The 20,059-nt window shown below is 39.0% G+C and overlaps 1 protein-coding gene across 6 annotated transcripts in view; it reads right to left on the bottom strand.

Moving 5' to 3' along the window:
* The window catches only part of pcm1.L (pericentriolar material 1 L homeolog), a 54,925-nt gene that overhangs the window by 23,955 nt on the left and 10,911 nt on the right, over nucleotides 1-20,059 (bottom strand). For 4 of the 6 annotated variants that reach the window (XM_018231350.2, XM_018231579.2, NM_001087900.2 and 1 more), the window contains 12 exon segments: nucleotides 19,849-19,965; nucleotides 13,635-13,812; nucleotides 13,427-13,536; nucleotides 11,552-11,768; nucleotides 10,815-10,998; nucleotides 8,889-9,065; nucleotides 8,068-8,225; nucleotides 6,212-6,423; nucleotides 5,910-6,067; nucleotides 5,687-5,816; nucleotides 2,087-2,236; nucleotides 1,258-1,442 (listed from right to left, as the gene is read on the bottom strand). In XM_018231350.2, coding sequence (XP_018086839.1) covers nucleotides 1,258-1,442; nucleotides 2,087-2,236; nucleotides 5,687-5,816; nucleotides 5,910-6,067; nucleotides 6,212-6,423; nucleotides 8,068-8,225; nucleotides 8,889-9,065; nucleotides 10,815-10,998; nucleotides 11,552-11,768; nucleotides 13,427-13,536; nucleotides 13,635-13,812; nucleotides 19,849-19,965 — 1,976 coding nt within the window. 6 annotated transcript variants of the gene reach the window in all.

Below are 20,059 nucleotides of genomic sequence, written 5' to 3'. Positions count from 1 at the left end.
GCTGGTTCCTGAAAATGTAGCGTATCTAGTACCGCTAGGATTAGGGAGTCAACTGCCTCCAAAGAACGTGAGGGAGATTCCTCATCATCTTGGTCACTGATCGATAATTCGCCTTCTGAGAGCATTGGATCTGGAGGGGGAGGTAAATGGCTACGGGTGTCAACCTCATTATCTTCCTCTGAGGAGGAGGGTGATGCCCTCCGTTTGTGTACCTTGGCCCTAGGATTGTCTAGGCGGGATAACAGCTTATCTAGCGATTGGGCCAGTTTGGGTATACCTGTGGCCAGTTGTGATGCCCATTGTGAACATCTTGTGCATCTACGGGAGTGGGAGCTACAGGAGAATTCCCCTCTTCTCCCCGAGGATCCTGTGATCCCTGTGGATGGGCAGGACCTGGTAGATCCGGATCCTGAGCCATAGGTTTGCAGCTAAAGCATAGAAGATCTTTGTGCCCAGTGAGCAAACTTTTGTGGCACCTTGCACATGCTAAATATTTAATAGTTGCTGCCGTGGCCCCTCGCTATACCCTTCAGACATGAAAACCTGAAAAAGGAATGGCCCATACCCCTACTCAGTGTAGGGGTTGCAATCCTCTTTAGGTGTCAGGCAAGCGGTGGAGAAGCTAGTTACATTTTTCATATTGTTGTGTTCTCCTCCTACTGGTACCAGCTATACCCCACTGTCCCTGTGCCCCCCAAGCCAACACTGGAGAAAATAACTTTGGTATCTAGTCTACTGAACATACAAATGATTGTGCTTACGGCCTTGTTTAAGTGCAACAATGTTTCTGGCCATGAAAGAAAACACCCTGTATAAGAGTCCTTTGGTAAAAGACTTGAAAGGAGTAATTGAAACAAATTCAAAATATACAATAGTGCAGTATTTATTGGAATACTATACTGTTAAATATTCTCCAAATCTGATAACAGATACTCTCTATTAAAAGTGTCAGTTTCATAGAATGTAGTCGTTCATTTGGCAAGGTCAAGTGTATGATTAAGTCTTGAGACCTTACTTCTTCATAGAATCAGCAGTTTAAATATTGTGAATAATATGAAAGGATTCAAAGTACAACAACAAAGATTCCCCAACTAAGGTGCTAAATTTTAAGCCCACACAGAAAGTAAAAGGCTAATACCTCTTTCCTCCAAGACCAAAACGAGCATTGGCACAGAGAGGAACAGAAGGGACACCGCTAACATTGTGCAACTATAACTCATCTACTTAATCTTTTCCCACACACTGCAAAATACTCACTTTTCAGTTCGAGTCTGCTGCTGAAGTCCTTGAGTATCAGAGTCATCACTCCTTATTGAAGCAGCAGATGTTGTTTCAGTGTTTCCTTGTCTCCTCTGATGCTCTGCCATCAAAGTTTCCAGTTGCTTTCTTCTCTGCCTCAGATCTTCTCGTAAAATTTGGTGTTTACGTATTTCAGACCAAACCTGCATAAAGGACAAAAAAAATACATAAATCTTAAATTAAAATTATTTTTAGGTTAAGTATTTAGACCCATTTCACATGCTTTAAAAGTGTACTGCTTATGAAGTACATTATTAGCTGTTAAGACTTCTACTGTTTCAGCAGTATGCTCAAAAACTTTTCTGCAGGAAAGTATTTGCACAACACACCACCTGGGACTATTGGCTGTAGTGCAAGAGTTTTTTTCTTGTGTTGCTTTAAGACATACTCCCATATATAATAAAATTCACTAAGTCTGCCCAGGAGCAGTTTCCCATAGCAACCAATAAGATGTTTGCTTTTAAACAGGTGACCTGTAAATGCTACCTGCTGATCCCAAGTTTACTACTTGTAAGAGAGAGATTCTGTATCATAAACTATACCCAGCATAGGTAGTCCTCTGTATAAACACAGTCCCTGATTTTAGCAAATGTAATAGGAATGCTATGTACTTGCCTAAAGCTGGCCATACATATATAGATCTGCTTGTTTGGCGAGGTCACCAAATGAGCAGATCTCTCCCAGATATGCCCACCTTGAGGTGGAATATCACACAGTAAAAAGTTACGTGTTAAAGAGAACTGCCTCTTTCAATTTAATTTCTAATTAACTTTTTTTAATATGTTACCTCATTATCAACAGATGATGAATCCTCAGGATCTGGCATTGCTGGGACAACAATGTTACCGTTTGTATTGACGTCGGGAGTTGAAGTTGTAGTGGTCATTTGTCTGTTCTGTCTGTTTGCAGGGTTAGTTCCAGCACTAGATGTGGACAGCTGAACAGAGAAAGATGTTAACAGGCTGGAAATTATCATTTCAAGCCACATCAAGTTACGTTTTGGCAGGTCTTAGCCCCAAGTAAAATGAGAGATTTGTGTCGGAGAGGAGCTACGATCAAAATTAACTGGTACAGTCAAGCAATTATTCTACCATTTTTGACATCAGGAAACCCGTGTTTCACAGCAATAATAAGAAATAACTGGTTTCTCCAAATTGGAAAGCTAGATCATGTGAGAAATTGAGAAGATTTTTCAAAGATGCAGACCTTTTCTCTTACTGGTCTATGGACTTCTTTGTTTAAAGGAATTGTTCAGTATAAAAATAAAAACTGGGTAAATAGATGGGCTGTGCGCTCTACCTTTAATCTGTTTCAGTGTAGATGCATTAATTCTCTTAAGGGTTACCGCTTTCCCAATAGTTACTCTTTAGATAAAGGGTTAGTAAAGCACTCGTAGAGCAAAGCTACTGTGATCAAAGTTTTTTTTAAATGTAAGACTACATGATTACACCACATGTGTGCTCTTTCTCCAGTCACTCCAGCCTTTATAGATTACATTTTTGGCTAACTAACTATATTAGAACTATTTTTAATTTCTCTGCAGTTGCTTGGGGGACACAGGGACAATGGGTATAGCTGGTACCTTTAGGAGGCAGGACACAACTAGGAAAAAACCGACTAATCCTACACTGGCTATACCCCCAGAAGGCAGAGCTCAGCTCAGTTTGTAACAAAGTCAACAGGTATAATAACTTAATCTATGAACTGTAACATGTCTGACAGAGAAAAAGAGAGCCTCAATCCAGGGAGGGAAGCCCTGTGTCTGGACATGAAGAAGCGATGAGGAGGAGGAGGAGGTGAGACAAACACTAGGTGATAACCTTGAGTCACCAGGCATCCTGAATGAGTGTGAGTCACGCGTCGGCGAACAGACTTAGTCACGATGGTGTATGAACACAGTCATGCTGAGGTAGACTTGTCTCCAGGATGGTCTTTCCTTATTCTCAAAGTGTCCGCGAGCCCCAAAGGATTGTTTTGGGGGAGAATATCTCGTGCTCTTGGCTTGGGGGCCACGAAAAAAACCTTCCCCTGCGGAATGTGGACGGAACCTTAGGTTGTGGTAGGATTTTATCCAAGTCTGGGCCAAATAGGAGCTTACCCTTGAAAGGCATGGAAGTAAAAATGGCTGAGCATAACTTCATCCATAAGGACCTGCGGGCCGCAATAGCAAGTGCAGATGACCGACCAACTGATTACTTGGGCTGCATCTAAAGAGGCCTTAGAGATATAGTCATTTGCCTCTTTTATCTGGGAAGCCCATTGGGGCGAGGAGTTTCAGAAGCAATTGCGTTGAGAAGAAAATCTGACCAGGATTGGATGGCCCTGCTCACCCAGGACATGGCTAAAATAGGGCGCAGAGAAGTGCCCAATGAGAAGAGAGAGAATGCAGGGGGCTCTCTAGTTTCTTGTCCATAGAGTCCTTGAAGGAAGAGGCATCAGGGACTGGGAGAGCCATGTTCATGGAGAGTCAGGATACTGGTGCATCCACTGAGGGTGGCTGTGACCATTTCTCTGGAATGTCCGTTGGGAAGGGATAGAGCTTCTGGAAACTGCGGTTTGTTTGAAATCGCCTCTCGGGTTTGTCCCACTCCTGTTGAATGATCTGGTCAAGTTGCGAGTGAGAAGTGAAAACTGGAGAAGTCTTGCAGTGACGTTTGAAAAGTGACTTCGGATGGAATCGGATGAGACTTCTGGTTCTTGGAGGTGGAGAGTTTCTAGGACAGAAGTGATCAGAGAGTCCACAGAGTCTGAATAGGGTCTAAGAGACTCCTCCTCTTCATGACCTGAGTTGGAAGAAAACTTGCCTTTGGATCAATCATAGTCATCCTCTGAATATAGAGGATGTATGGAAGCAATTCTGGGTGGAGAGTCGCTCTCTTCATCAGATGGGGAGGTGGCTCTGAGTTTGTCTAACTATTGTGCCAGTCTTGGCATACCCGTAGCTAGCTGAGAAGCCCATTGTGGTGGGATGGGGGGCTCCCTGCATGGAGAGGTGTCCTTGTTTTGGGTTGAGGATTCCCCAAGTGGCCTGGTCTCCCTGAGGGAGAGTAGGATCTGGAGATTCAGTGTTATAGCCCTTAGTGAAGCCTCTCCGTGTAAGGAGAGTGGCCTAGAAACACACTAGTAGCCCCTGTGCTCAGCTGAACACTAACCTGCAGATGGGTATGAGCAGGATAGGAGGAGCAGCTGTCCTAGTAGTGCCCTGCTGGTACCGAGGACCAAGCAGGAAGATACCCCACTGTAGGAATCTGAAGCAGCTGCTTCAGCGATGCCCCCAAGTGCAATGGGTTTGGGATCGCTGACCGGGAGAATGTGCCATGTGGGAAGCCTGCACAAAATGGCGGCAGTGAGGTGATGATTGCTTGAATTCTCACGCATGTGATAGTGTGGTGTCTCAGAATGAGAAAAGGTGCCAGATACAAAGTAATCGTACAACCACGCACCGGACACTCCCTCAGACAGACACGGAAGCAGGTCCGGAGACTCTCCTGGTGAGAGATTTGCAGAGTGACCTATACTCCCGCACTAAAGAGTCTTGTATGGGCAGGGGAAGGCGTAACTTATCCCTGGAAGGCCCTATGTATTCTGTCCTCTGGCCAGCCCTCTTTTTTACCCTGTAAGGGAAAAAATTCAATCAGGCTGGGTGGTCTGTGCAAGGCACTTCAAGACCCCGGGGCAGATCCTTCATTAGGGGATGTCAGTAGTGGACCTCTACTCAGTGTATAGGGCCCAATCATCCCCAGATGTCATTGAGGCTGAACAAAAATAGAAAAACATAAGAAAAAATAAAAAGCATGTTCTATCATCCGCCTACTGGGGGTATAGCCAGTGTAGGAGGAGTCCATTTTTTCCTAGTTGTGTCCTGCCTCCTAAAGGTACCAGCTATGTCCCTGTGTCCCCCAAGCAGACCAAAAGAAATACTAGTATTACATTGCCCCTGCTTTGAGGTCAAAAATTTCCTGGTAGAATATTTGCTCCCACCAGATTGTGTTTTAAGCATCGCTATGTTATATGTCAGTGATCCCTACCAACTAAAGCTCACCAACCCCTTGGATGTTCCTCCCAGTGACCTCAAAGCAGGTGCTTATTTTTGAATTCCTGACTTGTAGGCAAGTTTTGCTTGCATAAAAACCAGATGTTCGGCCAGTCTTTTGTACACTGTCATTCCACATAGGGGCTACCAGATAGTCCTTATTTGGCACCCCAAGTACTTTTTTCATGCTTGTGTTGTTCCCCAACTCTTTTTATATTTCAATGTAGCTCATGGGCAAAAAAAGTTGGGGATCCCTAATGCCAACAAACGTTTTTGAATTTAAACAATTGAACAACTAAAGAAATAAATGGTATCTTTAAGCCAATGATTTAACACATGGTGCATTGCACACACCTGTAAGTCAGGACAAGCTTTTCTTAAAGTTTGGATTTTTTCTTGAATCTCAATGAGCTTCTTCCTTTCTTCTTGTAACTGACTGAGCTCTCTTTGTTGCTGCTGAAGTTTGGACTCATAGAATTTCTCTCTGTAACACATCAGACCATCAACACCAATCAACACCAATCAGCAGCAAATCAACAAAGACTGGCTTGCAAATATAAGTAGAACACACCATTACCTTGCTTGTTCTTTAAGTGCTATATCTTTTTGTGCTTTTGACACATTTGGGCGAGTGTTATTTGGTTGCTGTTTTAGTGTTGTTGCTTCAGGAGGAAACTGGTCACCACTGAAAGATCTCTCAGGTGCTACAGGTTCAGACTCAGAATCATCACCATACTAAACAATTGAAAATAGAAAGAGGAAGAACTGGTATTTATGATGACATTGTTTTAGTCCCAGATATGAACAAAACAACAAGTTTGTGGGTCACTCGCATTGAACAAATGTTTATATTATACCCTTTAACACAAATAACCTTACCATTGCCACTAGATCTTGCAGTTGTTTTAATTTCTGTTTTGCTGCTACAAGTCGATTGAATTTCTGTTCAAAATCCACACTTTGGACATCATCTGCAACACTATTCTGGCTGGACAAGGAGGCTCTGCTCCCTTGGTCTTCTGCATCTTCATCATCTAGTTCTCGGTTACCATCCTCCTCTTTATCAGAATGTTCTATATTGTATAAGCAATCTAAACATATAGAGAAATTCAATATTTCAGTAGCAGACAGAAAACAAGTTTATAACAGATTGTACTAGCTTTTCGAATTAATATTAAAGGGATTTGTTAAACTTCCAACACATTTTGCAATTCAGTTGTTTTCAGTTCACCAGAAATAGACTTTTCCCAGTCACTTTCTATTTTCTATGTGTGACTGTTTTTCTAATATTTTTCTTTATAAAGCAGCTTGGGGGGGGGGGTCGCCTACTCGGTCAACTGTTTTTAATTAATATTTAGTTGAAACATTTCTTAGCTTTGGCCCTGAATTCCTGAATTTCATTAAAGGCAGCTGTTAGAATTGATACAATAGTTGGTAATACTCAGAGATGCTGCTGAGAAATGTCTCAACTAAATGTTGCAAAATTGTAACCGTTCATGATCTGCACCTGAATTACGGAGCTGCCAGACAAACACCAGAGGCAGGAATTTATTTAAATTTAGATTTTGAGAAAACAATAAAAAATTAAAAACGGAAAATAATGGGAAAAAAAAGTCTATTTCTGGTGAACAATCTGAACTTGAACTGAACTTGTGTTTGGAAGGTGAACAACCCCTTTAACGGAAAATGAGAAACTTGACCAAAGGAGAAGCCTATTAAGGGAGTCATCCACAAGACTCAACCAGTAAAAATATAAAAAGATAGTAGACAGTGTGGATGCCGCCACAAAAGGTAATAAGAAATGAACTACCGAAATCAGAATGATAAAAGTTGGTAGCTTTAACACAAACAGAATCCTAAATTAACAGCTATTCCCTTCACTCAAGTAAAGAAAAACACTTTCCTCCACTCCTTATTTGTAAAAAAATATATATATATATTCCCAAGAAAGCCAGTTCTTTACAAGCACCCATGATAATATCCATGTTTGTAACATCATCAACAGCAGTGATTTTGTTTTCCTGTTTACTGAGGAGAATGACCACATTACCTGGAAGGAATATACATTCGTAGCATTATTATTTTATTACATTTTATTATACTACAAACAAATAGCTTTTTAAAGACTGGGTATCTGGAATCATGGACACTTTTACAATTAGAGAAAGATAGAGAGGCTTGCATGTTTATTGTTTTGCGGTTTATCCATTAAATTAGCACAGGTAAGGGATCCATTAACCGGAAAACCGTTTTGCAGAAAGCTCCTAATTACGGAATGGCCGTCTGCCATAGACTCCATTAAAATGTAATAAACCAGATTTGTAAAAATAATTTCCTTTTTCTCGGTAATAATAAAACAGTAGCTCGTATTTGATCCCAACTAAGATGTAATTAATCCTTAGTAGAGGCAAAACAAGCCTGTTGTGTTTAATATTTAAATGATTTTCTGGCAGACTTAAGGTATGAAGATCCAAACTACAAAAATATCCTTTATCCAGAAAACCCCAGGTCCCAAGCATTCTGGATAATAGGTCCCATACCTGTAGTATCTACCAATGCAGGTGCCCATGACTCTTATTCAGCAACACAATATCTTCCTTAGGCTTGGCAATCAGTTATTTCTTATGGCTTGCTAATGCAGCAAATAAGTCTAAATTATTTTGGCTATTGTATTTCTGTGAAGAAACCTGGTACTATCATATTACGTGATAATAATGTTCATTGTTGAAGATTACCTAATGCTGAAGGCATGTTGAAAGATCTTAAATTAACAGCAGATCTGTTGTTAATTTCGCATTCAGTATTCAGTTGTCTTTCATCACGGTTATTTGTTCCACTCTGGTTATTCGAGTTGATATTCATTTGTGCCCAGCTACTCCGATACTGTGGATTTCTGTTGAAAACAATTTTGAGTGTTAAAAACACACTTAACACAAACTAATTGCGAAGGGTGTGCAACAACAATAGGGGAAAAGGGTGGATGAAGCCTGCTGTCATAGTTACAAAACTAGTAATATCAATTCTTAATTCATTGCAAACGTTGTCTAAATAATTTGCGAAATGCATGTCACCCACTGGAGTAAGTATTTTCATCAGCAGTGTCTACAAAATTGAAACTTGCATGAAATAAAATAGCAAGTTAACAGAAAGGTCTGAAATACACACACACAAAATATTTTCAAAATTCAGACCTTTGTAAAGCTGTTAAAATAAAATCACCACCGGAAGCAAAGGTTAAAATCAATTCCTGGTAAACTACTGTAGGGTTTTTGTAAAACACCCATCTCACCAGTTTTAGGAGACACCAGTTCAAAAAGGCACAGGAAATTACTCCTCTCATTTACAAACATTAAAAAATATTCATATGTATTACAGCTCTGTATTGAGAAATGTCTTTCTTATAAACACCATAAAACAACAAAATAATGCAAGTGTCAATTGTCATTGTATGCCACTACTTGCTTTTTCTGTTTGTTTTTATGCTAATAAAAGCAGTATTGAATTATAAAAAAAAATAATGCAAGTGTGACATGAAAATATAACTTTTTTTTTAGACCTTATATTGGTAGTTGGTTCAGCATCTTCTTGTTCAGAGTCATATTCTGAATCTTCAGTTTCATCCTCATCTTTAGTATTTTCGTTCATAGCATCTGTCATCATGTCTGAAGTCTGTTCATAATAATGAACCAACTCACGCAACTCATTTAGTCTTTTTCTAACCTCCTTCAGTTTCCTGGGAACATAAAATGCAAAATAAAAAAGTTGCTTGTATTTTCTGAACTTAATCTGCCCAATTTACACAGTGACAGGCAGAGAAAGGTATGGAACCTGTTATCCAGAATGCTCGGGACATTTTTGGGGTTTTTGGGATAACAGATCGGTAATTTGGATTTTCATGCCTTAAGTCTACTAGAAAATCATGTAAATATTAAATAAACCCAACAGGCTGGTTAAGCCTCCTATAAGAATTAATAATATTAGTTGGGATCATGTACAAGGTACCGTATATACTCGTGTATAAGCCGACCCGCGTATAAGCCGAGGTACCTAATTTTACCTAGGAAAACTGGGAACCTGTATTGACTCGTGTATAAGCCTATACTACACTTTTGCCTGCACAGCTACATTTTACTAAAAGCTGCTCCCCCCTCCCCCTGCAAAAAAAGTAGCCACACTGTCTTCTCAGTGCTGAGCTCAGCCTCAGCTCTTTCTTCCCAGTGTCAAAAGCACTGCTCTGCAGCAGAACAGCTTCCTTCCCCTCTCTCTCTCCTACACCCCTCTGTGAGCCTGTGTGAGTGCAGAAGAAGTCAGAGAAGAGAAGGTTTACCATGTGGTCGTGGTGGGTGGCAGCAGCCTGCAGCAGGCAGTCTCTCCCTCTCTCAGTCTCCCCACACTAAGCAGGCACATAGTTGGAGTCCGACTCCCCAGGCTTACTATGCCTGAGGGAGAAAGCGATCACTGACAGGGAGAGCAACGGCTGTTTTCGCATCGAGAAGGCGCCATTGAAGAAGGGCACCGCGCCTCTCTTAGCGCATGGGCGCCGGAACGTACGGTAACATGCGCAACGTCACAACATCATGGCCGCCAGTTTTCTGCCTGAAACTGCACGCAGCCTGCTCTATCGCGCATGGATCATTGTGAGTTAGGCGCGCACGCCTGTCATGCTATTCAGCCTGTCCCAGCACTTCAGCAGCATTACCGGTACTCAGAATGCTATACTGTACATCTTTGCTGTGCGGACAGGCACAGTAAACAGTGAACGAGCACGCAGCAGCAGGGAGAGACTCGCGTATAAGCCGAGGTAGACTTTTTCAGCACATTTTCAGTGCTGAAAAACTCGGCTTATACGCGAGTATATACGGTACTGTTTTATTATTGGAGAAAAAGAAATAATTTTTAAAAATTTGGATAAAATGGACTCTATTGGAGACAGACTTTCCGTAACTCTGAGCTTACTGGATAACGGGTTTCCAGATAACGGATCCCATACCTGTACTATTTATCAAGATTTACTGAGCTAGTGACCAGAAGCCCACAGCTGTAGAATGTGGCCTACAAACAGCTCCTTTAGATCATTTTTCTTGTAAGAACTGTATTATTCAGTTATATAAGTGGACAGTGAGTAATCTACATTTACATACAACAATATGAGATTTTTTTTATCAGTGTAATGTAATGAAATGGAGTATCATGGCAGTTTAAACACTTGAGGTATAGGAAACCAATATCATACATTTACTAAAGGTAGACCCTATCTGGTTAAGTCTGTGCTAATACAGAAAATAAACTGGTGCTGAGGAAGAACACAAAATTTGTGTGCATACAAAATGTTTTTGTACTGCATATGCTAAGCTTGGCTCTCCCATTTCTCAAAGAAAACATTACAGGAGACTATACAGTGTAATGATGAAAAAAAAGTTTACAGTCAAATACAAAAAAAAAATACTGAAAGAAAATACGGTGCCATCACCAATAAACCTACTTAAGTTTCTCAGCAGGGTTCTGATTCTCTTCATCTTCACTTTCATTAACAGAAGCCGTTTGATAGGCTCCTATTGTTACAGGGCTTCGTGCTGCCCTATTATCAGAAGTCAAGGCGGATGAAACAGCAGAACCCAAAGTTCTCTGCTCTGTGCTTCTTCGAGGGGAGACTGAAGATGCCACAACTATAATGCAAAATACAGATTATAAAGAAAAGATATATTGAGGGGGGGATACCAAAGACACCACTGAAATGAAACTGTATACGTTTTTACAACTGAGAAGTCCAGCCTGTAATATGCAATGTAAAGTCACAGGAGCATATGTTGCCAAACCTGCTCCCAGAGTAGAACAATGTCTATCACTATGGCTTCCAGCAATGGCAGTTTACAGATCGCAATGCCAGAGCACAGGTGGTTCTATTATTAACGACTAGTATACATTTCACAATGACAGTCACGGATTGTTCTACCTAGGCACAAAAGGAAGATCTATTAAGAATGAACGGTTGCCAGTCCTGAGAGTCACTGTTCAATTTCTAGTATGAGCAAGGGTATGTTAAAGTGATACTTTCAATATGACGTTAACTGCTTTAATTTTATATTTGACTTGGTTAGAAGAAATGTGGTGGGGATATATGCTATTTATAAAGGTAATTTTACTTGCAGGACAACTTGAAGTTTAAATAAATCTGCAAGACAAAATATACGGTCCTTCTTCTTTGTCTCCACAACTTACATGCAGTATTATTCAGCTGCTGATCTTGAAGGGTGTGAAGCTCTCCTAAAAGGGTATCCATTTTCTGTTTTTTCTCCAGCAGCACACCAACATTATTGAAAAGGGGGCTTTTGTCTTCTAAAGGGGTATCTGAGGTGGAGGAGTTTCTACTTCGATAAACTTCTCTAGCAAGTGAAAGGCTTTCTGCTTGCCTCCTGTTATCTGGTGCAGGTGGATCCTAAGAAAATAAAAATAATCAAAACAAAATATTCAATGAATTCAACTAGGTCATAGCAATATAATAAAAGATGCCACGTTTTCTGATGTATACCATTTCTTTAATATTTATAAACCACATGCAATTTACGTTGCTATACTATAGACAGACTTATTTCAGACAATGCAAATTATCACATTCTTGTTTTTATTTTTTTAATTATTTACCTCCCCCTTCTGCCTCTTTGCAGTTTTCAAATGGGGGTAACAGACCCCAGAATTTGAGAGACCACGATTTTATTGTTACTGCAACTATGAATTGTTTTTCTTTATATTCGGGCCCTCGCTTAAAATACTGCCTTGTTACTAGGGTACAGTAGAGCCTAGCAACTAGATAGCTGCTGAAATGCCAAACTGGAAAGCTGCTAAACTAAAAGCTAAATTAATCAAAAATATTCGACATCATATAAGAAGCTAATTCAAAGGTGAACTACATCTTTAAAGTACAAAGAACTATAGTTGCTTTTCTTTTCATTAAAGGAAAACTATATCCCCAAAATGAATATTTAAGCAAGACAGTTTACATCAAATTAAGTGGCATATTAAAGAATCTTACCAATCTGGTATATATATTTAAGTAAATATTGCCCTTTTAAATCTTTTGCCTTGAACCACCATTTTGAGATGGTCTGTGTGCTGCCTCAGAGATCACCTGACCAGAAATACTACAACTCTTAACAGTAACAGGAAGCAGAAGACAAAACATTGGGGCATGTTTACTAACATTGGAGATAAATATCTGGAGATGTTGCCCATGGCAACAAATCAGCAATTAGCTTTAAACAGCCACCTATACATTAGAAAACAAAAGCAAAGATCTGATTGGTTGATATGGGCAACATCTCTAGAAATCTCTCCAGATATTTATCTCACATGTTAGTAAACATATTAGTCTGTCTGTTAATTGGCTCATGTGACCCAACATGTATGGTTTGTTAGGATTGTTTATGTGCACTGTGAATCCTACAATCCCAGGGGGTGGCCCTTATTTTTTAAAATGGCAATTTTGTATTTAGGATTACCCAATGGCACATACTACTAAAAAAGAATATTATAATGAAAATGGTTTATTCACATGAAGCAGGGTTTTATATATGAGCTGTTTTATGCAATATCTTTTTATAGAAACCTACATTGTTCAGGGGGTATAGTTTTCCTTTAAAGAGAAAAAATCCTTCCATTATTTAGTATAAAAACCCTTCCCCGAGTCCATTCATTGTGTTACCCCTTCTCTTCTATACCGAAGACATTCATTGTGTGCCCTCAATTGATTTAAAAATCCCTCACTTTATTCTAAAGCAATATCTCTTTGCCTGTCTATCTTCATTCTATGCTTCTCTGCCCTCTTCAGTCAACTACTTCAAACAAATACTGCAAACAAATCCTTACTATTACACATAGAAATATTTTCCACCTCATTAACTAACATGATTCTTCCACTTCCCATCTAATTCTTGACCTTGTAAAAGTCCCCAGGAGAACACTGGGGTTTGCTAGGAAGACAAATTCTGAAATTTACACTTTTCCCAAAAAGGACAATCATTGCCATAATAAAGGGAAATAATTATGGTGAAGCAAGTCTCTATAACCATCAACAATTGCCCTGCACACATAGTTTACCTCAGAATCATGCAGCTGGTTGTGAAAGCGCTGGATCAGATCATTCAACTCTTCATTAAGTTCTGATGTTAAACTGAGACCAGACACACTCCCTGTGGTTTCAGTCACAACTAAGAAAGAGATATAAATATGAGAATCACCTTATACAAACAAAAGTTAAAACAAAATATCAGGGGTAAATGTAGGTATGTAAAATACTGTATTTTACCAGATTCGTCCATTTTAGCAATAGCTTGTTCAGCCTTGTGCTGTAATGCAAGTAAGGCTGCCTGTCTTCCCTTTAGTGTCCGGAGTTGTTCTTGCTGTTGAAGCATCCTAGTAAGCAATGCATGCTGCTTCTTCATGTTCTTTAATTCTTCCTTTGCCTCTTGCCGAGGATCTACTCCCTAGAGGAAAAAGAAAGATTCTGTTAAGAGACATATCCAAAGCAAACAATGTCAGAAATTATAACATAAAGTATGCCATAAATATTTCCTTATTAACTATTCTACTTTAAAGAACAGGAAAAGTCTATTTCATTGGGCCCTCCAGTGAACTAAACCTGTAACTTTTTTCCCCTAGGCCTGTTCTCCAATAAGTTGGGGGATCCTTGACAAATATGAGAAAGACAGCGAGACACTTAGTTACAAAAAAAAAAAGGTTTCCGACCAGGAGAAAAAAAGTTGATTTAATGCACGGGGTTAGTGTCTAACATAATGGCACCGTATCTTGTCCATTAAGATCCAGCCAGAAAGCCATAAAATTTGAATTTTTCACACAAAGGATGGAATAGCCTGTGAAGATCGGTTAAAGGGGTGCTTCACTTTCACGTTGACTTTTAGCATAGTTTCCAATTCTAAGCAACTTTTCAATTGGTCTTTATTATTTATTTTTAATATTTTTTGAATGATGCCGTCTTCTTCTGACTTTCCAGCTTTCATGTCACTGACCCCATCTAATAAACAAATGCTCTGTAAGGCTATTGTTACTTTTTATTACTATTGAGGCCCTTTCATATTCATATTACAGTCTCTTATTCAAATCAATGCATGGTTGCTAGGGCAATTTGGACCCTAGCAACCAAATTGCTGAAATTGCAAACTTCAAAAACCACAAATAAATGAAAACCAACTGCAAATTGTCTCAGAATTTCACTCTCTGCGTCACATTAAAAGTTAATTTAAAGGTGAACAACCCCTTTAAATAGATAAAAGGCCAGAAGGGATCTGAAAGCCACAAACAACTTTCATGCTTCCTTTATTCTAGTTATTCTTGAGTTGCAATACATACAACGGGCACCAGTTGCCTAATATCTTGTTTTATGTGTGGGGCTGCACACTTCAGGGCCAATTTAACAAATGTTGGTAAATGTTACCAAGCAGTAACAGTGAGTCACCCAAAAAAGGGGAAAATATGGTTCAACAGCTCAAAGAAGTCATCATAACAAACTGATGTATCCAACGAGGACGTGTCATGCTACCATTAGTGTGAGGCGCAGGACAGAAATCGTCAAAGTTGTACAACACCAATAGTTACATAGTTAAATTGGGTTGAAAAAAGACAAGTCAATCAAGTTCAACCCCTCCAAATGAAAACCCAGCATCCATACACATACCCCTCTACTTTTAATTAAATTATATACCCATACCTATACTAACTATAGAGTTTAGTATCACAATAGCCTTTGATATTATGTCATTATGTCAATACAGCACACAAAAGCAATTTAGAGTAAGAGTTTCTATAGTTTAAGCAACAATATCAGGATAAAAATCAAACAAGATTGAATCGAAGTAGATTATATGAAGTGCTCTTTATTTTTAGGTGTAAATATACTTCACTTTACTTCTTTGCTCAGAGTTAAGGAAAAGCTCAAGCTTTCCCTCCAGAATATTAGTAGCACTACTTCTAAATTACACTGTTGACACTGCAAATAATTCACTTTACCATAAAAAACTGAACAAGAAAGTGTATTTTTTTTAGTTGTAATATTGGCGTGTAGGCAGCCATCTCAGGTCATTTGCCTGGTCATGTGCTTTCAGAAAGATCCAGCACTTTAGGATGGAACTGCTTTCTGGCAGCCTGTTGTTTCTCCTACTCAATGTAACTGAATGTGTCGCATTGGGACCTGGATTTTACTATTGATTGTTGTTCTTAGATCTACCAGGCAGCTGTTATCTTGTGTTAGGGAGCGGCTATCTGGTTACTTCCCATTGTTCGGGCTTCTGGAGGGGGAAAGTTTGGGGGGTGATATCACTGCAACTTGCAGTACAGCAGTAAAGAGTGACTGACGTTTATCAGAGCACAAGTCACATGACTGGGGGGCAGCTGGGAAACGGACAATATGTCTAGCCCCCATGTCAGATTTCAAAATTAAATATAAAAAAAAAAATCTGTTTACTCTTGAGAAATGGATTTCAGTGCTGAATTCTGCTGGAGTAGCACTATTAACTGATGCATTTTGAAAAAAAAAAACATTTTTTCCATGACAGTATCCCTTTAATAATATTTAAAAAGTATACATTTTGGATCACACATAGGAGAAATAGGCGATGGCATGAAAGCAAGATATGGGATGCCAATAAAATCACTTCAAAGTAAATTTTAGATTGTTGAGAAGCAGAACATAAAGGGAAATATTTTGTAAATTAAAATCATCCATTGTACATGCCCTTAAACAATATTAAGCAAGAACCTGGTGCTGTCATCGAGCTATAACTGACAAGAGGTGTCGCCTAGAACTTAAAGACGGTTACAGAGAATTTAATATAGGAGTGCTATTTGTTGGGAGTCATAACTAAAATCATGGTAAGGTAAAAGAGCCCAATGAAAAGGAACTTGCAAAAATTGCATAATGAACCTATGTGCCTTCCCGATCAGCCCCTCAAATTGAACACTGCTGCTATTTGCACAATGCTTGAAGCAGTAGGCAGAGGGCAAAAAATTGCCCGATTGCAGCCTTTTTTTATACTTTGCGTGGGGCATTGTAAAGTACACCTATTGTCTTTTTACAGGGGAATGTGAATCAATAAGGCCTGAAGAATGGGTTAAATAAACATTACACTGTACCGTATGGAAAGGCAGGTTTTCACATCTTTATAGATTATAAACACATTTAGTCTGAGTGATTCAGTGCATCGCAAATATAAAATGACTAAATGAAACTTTTGGGGTTTTTTATTCAATCAATTTCCAGAAAGCTCTAGAGGAGGGTTTTTTAGGACAAGGGATCTTTCTGTAATTTAGATCTCTATACCAGAAGTCTATTAAAAAATCATTGAAACATTAATGAAACCCAATAGATCGTTCTGCCTCCCATAATGATACATTACACCTCAGATGGGATCAAGTAAAGGTACGGTTTTATTACAGAGAAAAAGGAAATCATTTTTAAAAAGGTCTATTTATTTGAGTATACCCATAATTTGGAGCTTTCTGGATAAGGGTTTCCGGATAAAGGATTCCATACCTGTACTCAATTATATTTTTTATATAAATATATATTCCAGGTTCATACCAAAATGGTGGCTTGCTACACAAGGGAATACATCAAATTCCATTGTAAATATATTGATAAAATGGCAAGCAGAAACATCAGAGAGAGATTCAGTTCTGAGAGACAGAAAAATACAAAAATAATTCAAACTTACAAGATTTATAAATATCTACCGTATTTAATCTATAAACAAAATTTAAAACAATTCATCATACCACTCTCATAATGAATGTTCGCTACCAAAACTGCCTTATTCAATGTTTCATTACAAAATCACTGTGATCTGTATGAACCAACTGCAACGCTCGCTTCCCATATTCCGCAACGAGCCGCTGACTCACAAACTCAATGTAAATTCAATAGATAAGCTAAGAATACTATGTAGCAATTTATAATAAAATGTTTCCAACCTGTAACCAGCAGTAGTAGCCAATATAACTATAATGTATTGCTTAGGTTAGTCATTGCTGCTATGCTCAATTGCTTAATATAAATGGCATATCCACCAACCATACAAGATTAACAATCAGTCTGCCGATGCAAACAACACAGACTCCATGCTATGTGGATAATTGTTCATCAACGGTCGGTCCGGTAACAAGTTATGTTGTCAATTTACCTCCATGCCTGTATGATCTTAATAGACTAAAAATTCAATATCACCCCCACATCAATGTGTGTCTCACTATAACTTGTGCAAAACCGCATTAGTATAAATTCCAAAAAAAAATGATATTATCCAATTTTGTTGTACGTGCAAACCCACAATAGTGAGGATCCCAACCATCAGTAACAACTGCCTGTGCTCTCACTGTGAACACAACGTCCGCTGTTTAATAAAAACTGCATTATGGCTAAAATCATTATCCCCCTATAACCAACACTTGTAGCTGGTATATCTGAATGGGCAAAAAAACAACACCCATATTTGTAAAAATACAATACCAAACTCCACATCTGTGTATATCACGCTATGGGATTATATATTCTATGCAATCTCACAGTTATATAAATCTATTTTTGATTATGTGAAAACCCACAATTATATAAATCTTTGTATATGTGCATGTGCAATTATAACTGCAGATTTGCACACACATATACGAAGATTTATATAACTGACCAGGAGTTTTTACCTGAAATTCAATACACTGCTAGCCATTCGCTTACAAAAAAAGGGGTTTGCTTAAAAAAGTATGTAAAAGTGGTTCCCCTAAGTTAGAGGCTGGAGCATTTTGGAGTGCACGGATCAGTGTATGGGAGATTAGTAGGGAATGGTTCTCTCTAACATTGTTATGAGTTTAAAGGGGATGTAAAGGCAAATAATGTGCTGCTTGTAAACATTAAAAGGAGCATATTTGCAATGTACTTTAGACATTTTGTACAGTTTCTTTAAAAATAACCAATTCTGAGAAGCTGAATTCACTGTTCCTCTCCTTGCTAAGTGCAGGGGCACACAGGCAGATTTAGTTGCCCGGCGACTAATCGGCTCTTCTTTGGGGCAACTAATCTCCCTGAACTGCTTCCCCACGTCTTCCACCTGCTTCAATGAAAAAACGCCTGCGGCAACGCACTCGCGGCGCTTTGATTTCCGAAGTCGCCTGAAGTTTACTCGTGAGTGCATTGGCGCAGGCGTTTTTTCATTGAAGCAGGCGGAAGACACGGGGAGCACAACTGATGTGATTAGGAGGTGAACTGAGGTTTTTGTGGAAAATCCAAAATCGAACAGGTAAATTTGAGGTACCGTAAGTATACAAAATGCAGATCCAGTCTTGAAATTATCATACAACTTGCAGTATCTAATGTATATCTGTGTATTAAACCCCACTTATACATTGAATAGTTAATTGTGTTTTAACCAAACAGAATATACAGACTACGCGCCTCTGAATCTTTGCACAAACAGTTAAGTAAATCCCATACAATCCCAACTACTGGCTCATAGGTGGTATCATATGACACTTTGCATTTGGAAACATCCTAAACACTTTCTGAGCTTGTATAGGGAAATGTATTTCCTGGTACTCTGGTGGCAGTCCTACCTTTTGCTTATGGAAGATCCAGCCATAAACAAGTAATCTTTCTGATGTCCCTGCCTAGAACTCCTGGGGTTCTACCCTTGCACCTTACCCCAAATCTCTGTTCAAGAACCATTATGCCATTTTTCATGATTCTTTCTCCATAACGTATTCCCGTTCCCACATTATGCTTACACATTTTTGAAAGCTAACATGATTACACTAGCAGGGTCTGACAGATTACAAGGTCCATGGATGGGTCTTTGCCGGCGTTTGTTGCCTGTCCGTGAGAAAATCCATAGGCAACAAAACTTAGAGTGTGCTATTGCCATAAATTACAGAAATACATCAAATCTTCTGATATGACAAAGAATATCAAAACTATTACAGCTTGTGTACAAAATGAAACAGTTCAAAGGGGTGGTTCACCTTTAAGTTAACTTTTAGAATGTTATAGAATGGCTAATTCTAAGCAGTATCAGTCTTCAGTATTTATTTTTATGAGTTTTTGAATTATTTGCCTTCTCTTTCCAGCTTTCAAAATGGGGGTCACTGACCCCCATCTAAAAGCAAATGCTCTGTAAAGCTACACATTTATTGTTATTGCTACATTTTATTACTCATCTTTCTATTCAGGCCTCTCCTATTCATATTCCAGTCTCTTATTGAAATCAGTGTATGGTTGCTAGGATAATTTTGAGCCTAGCAACCAGATTGCCAAAATTGCAAACTGGACAGCTGCTGAATAAAAAGCTAAATAATTCAAAAACCACAAATAATAAAAAATTAAAACCAATTGCAAATTGTCTTAGAATATCACTCTCTGCATCATACTGAAAGTTACCTCCAAGGTGAACAACTATGATCATAGTATCCCTTCCCGATCTCCATTTCATTTTGTTTAGCTACCGGCTTAGAGAGCTGCTTACCGTGGTGTCTGAAGCTTCAGACGGCACATCAAAGTTTAATAATGTGCTTTCAACAACAGAACCAGATCCAACTGCTGAATCTACTGTCCGAACATCCTCCTCCTCATTTTCGCTAGCCTGAAATATTGCATTAGCATAAACAACCAAGTGATGAATCAGAATAAGAATACAATTGGGAAGCAGTGCTAAAACATAGCAGCCCACATGCATT

This window comes from Xenopus laevis, chromosome 1L (assembly GCF_017654675.1).
Source record: "Xenopus laevis strain J_2021 chromosome 1L, Xenopus_laevis_v10.1, whole genome shotgun sequence".
NCBI classification, from domain to species: domain Eukaryota; kingdom Metazoa; phylum Chordata; class Amphibia; order Anura; family Pipidae; genus Xenopus; species Xenopus laevis.
Note: the sequence above shows the minus strand (reverse complement) of the source record. Positions and strands in the feature narration are given on the sequence as shown.